This window comes from Raphanus sativus, chromosome 9 (genome assembly GCF_000801105.2).
Source record: "Raphanus sativus cultivar WK10039 chromosome 9, ASM80110v3, whole genome shotgun sequence".
Taxonomy (NCBI): domain Eukaryota; kingdom Viridiplantae; phylum Streptophyta; class Magnoliopsida; order Brassicales; family Brassicaceae; genus Raphanus; species Raphanus sativus.
The window spans coordinates 9,755,707-9,765,160 of NC_079519.1; the positions used below are offsets into that span (position 1 = coordinate 9,755,707).

The 9,454-nt window shown below is 37.8% G+C and overlaps 1 protein-coding gene and 1 pseudogene across 2 annotated transcripts; one reads left to right on the forward strand and one right to left on the reverse strand.

Moving 5' to 3' along the window:
* Positions 1-253: 253 nt before the first annotated feature.
* LOC108818799 (probable bifunctional methylthioribulose-1-phosphate dehydratase/enolase-phosphatase E1) lies at positions 254-4,029 on the forward strand. 2 transcript variants are annotated; one of them, XM_018591734.2, is made up of 13 exons: positions 254-574; positions 802-938; positions 1,329-1,376; positions 1,838-1,933; positions 2,027-2,146; positions 2,242-2,331; positions 2,409-2,564; positions 2,642-2,797; positions 2,889-3,038; positions 3,118-3,219; positions 3,298-3,407; positions 3,487-3,605; positions 3,719-4,029. In XM_018591734.2, the coding sequence occupies exons 1-13, from the start codon at positions 364-366 to the stop codon at positions 3,808-3,810; spliced, it is 1,587 nt and encodes a 528-aa protein (XP_018447236.1). In that variant the 5' UTR covers positions 254-363; the 3' UTR covers positions 3,811-4,029. The 2 variants fall into 2 exon arrangements, with proteins under 2 accessions (XP_018447236.1, XP_018447237.1); XM_018591735.2 differs by lacking the exon at positions 1,329-1,376 and having other exon boundaries at positions 275-574.
* A 656-nt stretch (positions 4,030-4,685) lies between these two features.
* LOC108821769 (G-type lectin S-receptor-like serine/threonine-protein kinase At1g11330) lies at positions 4,686-8,318 on the reverse strand (annotated as a pseudogene).
* Positions 8,319-9,454: the final 1,136 nt, after the last annotated feature.

Below are 9,454 nucleotides of genomic sequence, written 5' to 3' on the forward strand. Positions count from 1 at the left end.
TTTATCAAATACAACCTTTTTGATACTTTCTCGAGTCTCTGCTCTCGCAGTTACTTTGCTCAACACGCACGAACAATCCAATAGATTTGCCTTTGATCAAAATTTTTACTGACATAGGAGTAAAAATTTTGTATTAGCAAACTACTGAATCCTAGAGCATGGAAAATGCTTTGCCTTAAAAATGCAAACTTGACGCAAGTTTTGGTCTTTTTAAAAAAATATATAAAAAAGGAATCATATTCTGTGGAAAAGCAGCCAAAAGAGATTGAATACTCGCGAGATAAAGTAAAACCTGCCTTTCGTTCCTCCTAAAAAAGCTCCAACCTTTTTACAATCAATCACTGAACTTCGCTCCGAGAATCAATGGCGGCGGCGGCTGCAGCGACGACGATCGGTTTCCCGCAGGCGTATCTGGAGGGTAAAGAGGTGAAGGAGACGAGTTCGCTGGTGACTGAGCTCTGCCGTCATTTCTACACACAAGGTTGGGTTTCTGGAACAGGCGGTAGCATCACCATGAAGGTTCACGATGCTTCTATCCCTAAACCCGATCAACTCATCATCATGTCCCCTTCAGGTTTCTCTCTCTTACCATCTCAAAAATTGATTGCAATCTTCTTCGCTATCACAAACTTGTATGTGCCTTTGCTGTCTGAATTAATCTTGTCGGAACTCCGAGACATGTGTTTGATCTGTTTTATGTGCGACAATCACTATATTGTATGTGTAGAGAAACCTCGCCATGTGTGTTATTGAGTTTTTATTTGGTTCACCGGCTTGCTGATTAATTGCTGTGTGTTGAAGGTGTTCAAAAGGAGAGGATGCAACCTGAGGATATGTACATTTTATCTCCTAATGGATCAATCATATCTACACCTTCTCCGAAGCCTTACCCTAATAAGCCTCCCAAGTGTACTGATTGTGCTCCTCTTTTCATGAAGGTATTTCTGGTTTTGTCTCTCACCTTACAAATATAAGTAAAAATGATTTTTCTATTTTGGGTTTTCTGTGTAACTAGCTTTGGTCTGTTTCTACTTTTAATCGAATGGTAGTTTCTTTGCTGAATGTGCATTTTATGTGTTTTTTTTTTCATCTCATTTTTAAGCAATACTTAAGACTTTTGTTGAAATTTTGAGCAGCATTAACAATTTTCAAGTTAAATCTGTTTTCTGTCAAGAAGGATTTTTAGTCATGATCAAAAAGTATGTTAAGAGCTCGTCGCTCCTTTTTAGTGGTAGCTTCACCTTCCTCTCATTTAGAATGGCATCATATACGTTGATTGCTTGCTAATGACTGTTGGATTGCAATCCAAAAACTAAAAATAAGTGCAGAACAGGCGGCTTTCTTTGGGGAAACGCTTGCGAAAACTCGGTTACAAGGTAACACTTGTCCAATCTGAGCAATAGTCCACTCGTTGGATGTCTCAGTGGGTTTCTTCGACCCATTGAACCTCATTGCACTGGTAGATATAGATTCAGTCTAGTGTTAGAACAAGAACAATGGGTTCAGTCAAGTGTAGAGTTGTATTGTTGAAAATGTTTTACACAGACAATCTTGAAAAGGGATGTTTGGTTCTACTTATTAACAGTGCGATTGCCGGATCATTGCTTGTAATGTGTAGACTTACATTTGATTTGCATGTATGTTTCAACAAGTTGTACAACGTCTGCTTTAATGCTCTTTGCAAGTAAACATTCCATTATTTTATTTTATTTGTCTAATCTCTAGTTACAGTAGATAACTGACATTAATAAAAAAATTGCATAGCATTGACTTTGTTATATAGTAGTGAACTAGTGATTAACTATTGTTATGAGGTACTTTTAACTTTGTGATGCAGGCATATGAGATGCGAAATGCTGGAGCTGTTATTCATAGCCATGGCATGGAATCTTGTCTTGTGACAATGCTTAACCCACAAGCCAAAGAATTTCGTGTAAGCCTGGAATGTTAGACAGATTCAAAAAGTCCCTATAAATACCATTTTAAAACTTTTTTTTTAATCTTAAATCTTTCTTACATATCGCAGATAACTCACATGGAGATGATAAAAGGGATTCAAGGTCACGGATACTATGACGAACTTGTTGTCCCGATCATAGAGAACACAGCTTATGAGAACGAACTAACAGATTCACTCACCAAAGCTGTATGTGTATATAATATCCTAGACAGCTTGAATTGATCATATGCAACCAAAGAATGGTTTTCATTAGGTTTGACATATATGGCTCCCATTTTCAGATAGAAGCCTATCCAAAAGCAACCGCAGTGTTGGTACGCAATCATGGAGTCTACATTTGGGGTGATTCTTGGATCCATGCTAAGACACAGGTTTGTGCAAATGGCTTCAAACAACTAGTTCTGTATCGTTATGTTCATAGAAACTTTTGATTCTCACTGGATTCCAGGCTGAATGTTACCACTATCTGTTCGATGCTGCCATCAAGCTTCATCAACTGGGTCTGGATGCTGCTACACCAGACCATGGGCCTATTCGAAGTCCCACAAAATTCTCTGTAAAATCAGGAGTCAAGGATTCACAAAACCAAACAGAACCACCTCGGGTATAAAGTCAATGATGATCTCTCTTGTCACATTGTGTTATATCCCTAATTAGTTATACTCTTTTTTGGTTGCACAGAGATGCATTGTCCTGGACATTGAAGGAACAACTACGCCCATAACATTCGTCACAGATGTTCTCTTTCCCTATGCTCGTGAAAACGTTGGAAAGCATTTGAATTTGACGTACGACACAGCAGAAACACAAGAGGATATCAAGTTGTTGCGGTCTCAGGTTAATAACAACGAATTTATTATCCTCCACAAACTTTTCTTTATCGTCTTGTAAGTGATCAAACGCTCATCTCTGGTATTTTTGTTGGCAGGTTGAAGAAGACTTGAGAGAGGGTTTAGCCGGTGCTGTTCCTATACCTCATGCTGATGAAGGAAAAGAGAAGGTCATTGCAGCTGTGGTCTCTAATGTAGAGGCAATGGTCAAAGCCGATAGAAAGATCACTGCTTTAAAGGAATTGCAAGTGAGAGAACAAAACAAGTTTCTACCTTTTTTGTTTTGTTTATTTTGATATAAGTACGTGAAGAATGTTTGTATTGCAGGGTCACATATGGAGAACAGGTTTTGAATGTAATGAACTGAAGTCTGTTGTTTTCGACGATGTAGCAGAGGCTCTAGAGAAATGGCATTCTTCAGGAATAAAGGTGTCTCTGTTCATATAGTTTTTAGAGAAATGGCGTGTGTTTTTGTTTGCAGGTCTAATGTATTTGATCGGTGGATAGGTTTACATATATTCTAGTGGTAGTCGATTAGCGCAAAGGCTTCTCTTTGGGAACACAAACTATGGAGACCTGAGGAAGTATTTATCAGGCTTTTTCGACACTACAATCGGGTATAACAAAAGCTCTATCAGTAGAGTATATGATCTAGGTGATTGCACATGACATCTCTCATACGTTTCTTGGATGCAGAAACAAGAAAGAAAGCAAGAGTTACAAGGAGATTACAGAAACATTGGGAGTGGATGATCCTTCAGAGATTCTTTTTGTCACAGATGTTTATCAAGAAGCTACTGCTGCAAAAGCTGCAGGTAAAATAAAATAAAAAAACACAAACAAAACTCACTGAATCTTATTTTACTTCAAAACCGGTTTGAGATTCTTTTTAAAGGAATTGATTGTTTTTCTCAATTCTGCAAAAAAGGTCTGGAGGCAGTTATATCGATTCGACCTGGTAACGCTTCTCTTCCAGAGAGTCACGGGTTCAAGACTGTCACATCGTTCTCCCAAATTTAGAGATTCCTCTATATATGGTTCCTATGGTGTTGTATTTCACATGAGCACAGTTACCAAATAAAATAGACTTGGTAATAAATATAAATGTGGAGCTCAGCTTGACAAAGCTCAAATCCGATTAGTTTGTGAAATGAATAAAGTTTGGTCTATGCATGTTACAATACTTGACAGGATTGATTTGAGTGACAATGCTTATAGATCGGACCTCATGTTGAGATCTTTCATGTGAAAGTTAACATAAAATAAGTCAACTAACTGTTGACTAGTATTACTATTTACACAAACGATAAACATATAACTTTTCGTTGACATCATCGGTAATTTATAGAATATCTTTAAGAGATTTAGAAGGTGAAAAAGGAACCAGTATGCCAGTATGTACAAAATCTTTAAACAGTACATAACTTCTCTTAAATACATCTCTTATTGTTTAATGTATGTGTAAAATGCATGTGGAATGTTGGGATCAATACGGTATGCCAACTATGCAATGACACTGAAGAAACATGTCACCATCTCTTCTTCAGCTGTAGCTACTCAACGCATGTCTAGAAAGGGGAGGGTATATTCACCACAGATTGGGGTGAAATAATTGAGATTATTTCTCATCCTAGACCAACTCCCACAAGATAAACATTCCTGGTCAGGTACACGTTCCAAGCAGCAGTGCATTCATTATGGAGAGAGCATTACTCTCGGCGTCATGGAGAGCAACCACGAGACGTAAGCTGTCTAGTAAAATTCGTGGACCAAACAGTGAGACTCAGACTACTGTCCATTCAGGGGAAGGGCCACTTTGAGGATGGACTAATCATTTGGTTTGGAGCAAGAGAAGAGCAAGCACAAGAGTAAAAGGAAATCTTTCTTTAGTATCGCTTAGATTAAATTCTTTCATTCTTTAGATAAAAAAACAAATGCACTATATGTAGTAATGGTTTTGATCATTCGTTCAAAAAATAAATCTAAATGTACGCAGAATAACAAAATTTGCAAAACATAGCAGACCCCCGACCTTACATATTATGTAAACAGCCATATTGGCTTGGTGAGGTTAACGCCCTGTTACAGCTGTGAGGCTCACATCATTGATAGAGATACTATTCTGGTCAGAAGATCCTCTTCTTGCTATTAGCGCACGCTGTTTCGGCTCTTGGAGATTCGTGTTTTCGGTGGTTAGCATCCAAATCACGGTTGAAATATTTGGTCTCTCGTTTGCAGCTTCTTGCGCACACAACAAACCAATCTGAACACATCTCGTTATATCTTTCTTGAAAGACTCATCAAAGACGGTTGGATCTGCTAGAGAAGCAGGCTCACCTTCATTCCACAGCTTCCACGCCTGTAAAAGGGCCAAACTACATGTAAGTTTAAAAGCTAGTGAATTTGCTAAACATTGTATTATTAGTTCACACGTACATAAGCTAAAAGGTTTAGATTATTCTCTTCCTTGTGAGAGTTTTTTCTCCCACTTATGATCTCTAAAAGTATAACCCCCAGGCTAAAAATGTCTAATTTTTCTGAAATTAAACCTTCCATAGTATATTCAGGTGACATATAGCCGCTGCAATAACAAAAAAAAAACTCATTCATAATGGTTATGATAAAACCCGTTTTTCAAAATATTTGTTTTTGTAATAATGAGAATGGATACTTACTAAGTTCCAACAACCCTTCTTGTGTTAGCTTCATCTTCATTTGCTCGGAAAACTCTTGCAAGCCCGAAATCAGATATTTTTGGATTTAAATTGTCATCTAACAAAATGTTGCTTACTTTTAGATCTCTGTGTATGATCTTTAGTCTTGAATCTCTGTGAAGATACAAAAGACCTCTGCAAATTCCTTCCATTATGTTGAACCGAGTCTTCCAATCAAGAATCTTTTGCTTCAATGGGTCTGAACAAAAAAAGCTAACAAAATCATTATCTTTCTCTTCCATTATCCCAAGTATAAAACAGAGGAGATAAGTTTTACCAAATAGATAGGCATCCAAGCTTTTATTTGGCAAATATTCGTAGACTAGCAGTCTTTCTTCACCTTCAATGCAACAGCCAAGCAACTTCACCAGATTCCGATGTTGCAACTTGGAAATCACAACCACTTCGTTCATAAGCTCCTCAAGTCCTTGTCCTGATGCCTGTGAGAGCCTCTTCACTGCAATTTCTTGCCCTTCCATCAATTTTCCCTGTTTTCAAAAGTTTACTTTACAATCAGTTACTAGTCTGAGACTCTTTTCAAAATGGATTCTTGTTTTATGCATGTTTCACCTTATAAACAGGACCGAATCCACCTTGTCCGAGCTTGTTCCTGAGAGAGAATCTATCGGTTTGCTGTGTCTAACACTTGAAACTCAAAGAGTGGAAGCTCCTTGAGCTTAACTTGGTTAGAAGCAGTCTCATTACCATTTGTAAGTGCTTCCATTTTCTTAAACATTAGCTCTATACTTGTATCTGGTAAAGCAATAAAGCAAACAAATTATAGTAAAAGGAACAATCTGAAGCGCAATTTTTTGGCATCATCAATGAACTCTAACCTGGACGTTTTTTGAATTTCCTGCATGCTAAAAGGAGGCAGACAGCAGCAACGAACACAACGCCTAGCACGGGTGCAACGATGATAATTGCTCGATTGCTATGTGTTTCTACAAGATTTGATGAGAAAACATATCAATTAAGGGTCTGCCATTCGCAGAACAACAACTGAACAACTGCGATATGATTCTAATAGTAACAAAAATATTAGAAATTTATGTTATTATTAACTACAATATTGTTTGTAAGGGCACCACAACCGTGTACACCATAAAAATCCATTAAAAAATGTTTTCTATTTTTTTAAATTATTTTTTTTGGATTTAAAAAAAAAACTAACCAATTGCGGGCAGCCACGTATCAGTGAGGCCCGCGAACAGTTAAGAGACTCCACCAGATGAAATCCTTACTGAAGGAATTTAACAGCTCAAACCTGCACAAAAACCTAAAAAGCATAGACCCCATATATTTTTATAATAATTTTTTTAAGGATTCCAGCTACGTACCGCCGTTGCATGTGCTCTAAGCATACAAAGTTTATGAAGGAAACAAGTGGGACTAGTAGAGGGGTTTTCACTCACTGAGTTCAGAATGCGGAAGTCGAATATAAAGATCAATGCCAGCGCTCAAGAATGATCGCATATCAACTAAGTTTCCACCCCAAAGCATGCATCCGATTCCTCGATCATAAGCATAAGCAGTGCAAGAACAGTTATCTATACATTGCTTAGGACAATCTTGCTCATTAGCGTCAGATTGTACCGCATTGATTGGTATTTTCATCTTCTGCAGTCTCAGAAACACATCTCCTTTTCCTCCTCCATTGCTCTGCCTCTCGCACCGCAACTGACCTTTCCTCACACATCCATCACTCCAATTCCTTGCGTTCCACTCTGTGCTGTTCCTCGGCACAAACCCTTTCACGCATTCACAAGGCGGATCTTCCTGGGAACTGCAGCTCCCGTATGGACAACATACACCGAATGCATCACAGTATGTAGATGGAACACTTGCACGGATCCTCCAGTCTCTCAAAGAAGTACTCCAATCTCTCTGATATATGGTACCATCAGGATCCAAGTTAAAGTGATACATGAAAGAATCATTAGCAAATGACATTGAAAATGTCCCTTGCTTGTCATTGATAAGATTAAACCCATCAAGAAACAGAAGAGAATCCATATCCGGTAAACCGATGAAAACCTGGCCGTTCCACGGTCCACTAAGCCAGATAGGAACATTGTTCTTCCAGATCAGAAGCTCAGGAAACGTGAGCTCGGGAAACGTCAAAGGAGCAAGGCCAGCTGTGTAGTTCCCTGTTGAAGGATCTTGAGAGCTTCTCCATGAAGTAAGCTTTAGATTCTCTCCGGTTCTGTTGTTGGTCCCAAGAGTCATTGTTGGCAAGAAAGAGTTACAAGGATGCTTGAAACTCTCCCAGAGAATCTCTCCGCTGTTTCGGTTATCTTGTAACGCGAGATTCCCAGTATCCATCAGCTGGACCCAAGTAGCATTTGGATACACTGGTACTGTGACTTTGGTCGACCATAGAAGGCGGTTTCGACCATCGGTAACCACGAGGTTTCCGTCGTCGGAGATGGAAACAACACCGGAAGTGTCGTTGATGGGAGTGTCTCTGTTAGCAACCCAAACCACAGTTTGCTTTGGAATCTTGTCGTACCAAATCCCAACGTAACGTAACCGAGTAGTGGAGTTTACAGGAGTGAAGAAACCAAACCTGAAAGCACCACTTTTGGAGAGAAGGGTATTTGTGTCGTTGATCGGAGTAGTGAAGGTGATTCTGTCTTGGCCGAAACAGAGCCTAAAGGGGAAGCAAGAGAATGTTGCAAGTAGAAGAAGAACAAAACGACGACCTGTGTTCAGCAGAACCACCATAACTAGTTTTAAACAGACTAGTTCTAGTTTTGCTTTGCTCTGTGGAAGAGTTTCCTGTAAGAGAAAAGTATAAATTAATATTCTCTACATTTAAAATAGATAATGTTTTGTAAAGTTTTTGATGTTTTAAAAATACATTATGTGTTCATATTTTATATTTATTTTATTTTTATTAAAATTCTGTGATCAATAATATTTTATAATTTTTGATGATTGGCTGAATTAATTTTAATTTTAATATAAACTTGTAAAGAAAAAGTAAGAATTAGTCGTCTTTGTCTGTATATAAGAAGACGTAGAAGAAGATGATGATGTAGTTTTTATTTGAACGAAGAGTTATTCTATGGTGTAGTATTGTGTTTGGTGACTTTGCTATTGATGGCAGCGTGGGACGGACCAAGAAAGAAAGCGTGAGAGAGTTCATTTGAGTTGACTTTATTGTGAAAGCTGTGTCATGGACAGTCAAACTAGGTGTCTTATCGTAGGAAAATTAAGAGAGTTCAGACGTTGGTTCAAAAAGATGGTCCAAGTTCATAAACGTTTTGTAAGATTCATTCCCTGCAAGACAAAGGTAACTTGTATTTGTAAAGCATCGAAAGAGTGAAAGATCTTTAAAAAAAAATACTTTAAAACCCTTACGATTCTTTTTTTTTTCCTGGAACAACTCTATGTGGAAGATGCTCCACTCTTTCATACATAAAGTCAGTTTATGAAAAATTGAATTAGAGGAAGGAAGATCCCCCAAACTCATACTAACAATCCGAAGCACTGACTCAAATTTTGTAGCATTCTAGAGATTCAGATTCTATTGGGATTATGTAAAATGGGCCATAAGCTTTAATCTCTAAAGAATGTATCTAGGACATGAGTAATATATACAACTTCACATTGAAATTCCAAATAAAACACCATCAAAGAAACATAAAAAAATTAGTAAGAGAATACACATATACACAAACACCATCATCATTTTCGAACCATAATGGATGTCTTGTCTTCTTCATCATTTTCTTCTCCAGACCAAATGTTCTTAAGCCAGCTCCAACAACATGTACACTCACCTCCTTTTAGTGTTTTCACCTCCAGTAATAAGGTCTGCAAATCATAAACAAATCTATTTATATATATACACAAAAACATTATACATGTCTATTCACTGTACACATTCCTAAATCTGACGAGCAAAGGGAAAATGGCACTAACGAAAAAAAAATGAGAAAAAG

Bases quoted from the DNA above. Each gene is read 5' to 3' on its own strand.
- LOC108818799 (XM_018591734.2), top strand. From the start codon at position 364: ATGGCGGCGGCGGCTGCAGCGACGACGATCGGTTTCCCGCAGGCGTAT. The intron at 3,039-3,117 runs GTGAGAGAACAA...TTTGTATTGCAG, and splicing joins CTGCTTTAAAGGAATTGCAA to GGTCACATATGGAGAACAGG. The intron at 3,606-3,718 runs GTAAAATAAAAT...TCTGCAAAAAAG, and splicing joins TACTGCTGCAAAAGCTGCAG to GTCTGGAGGCAGTTATATCG.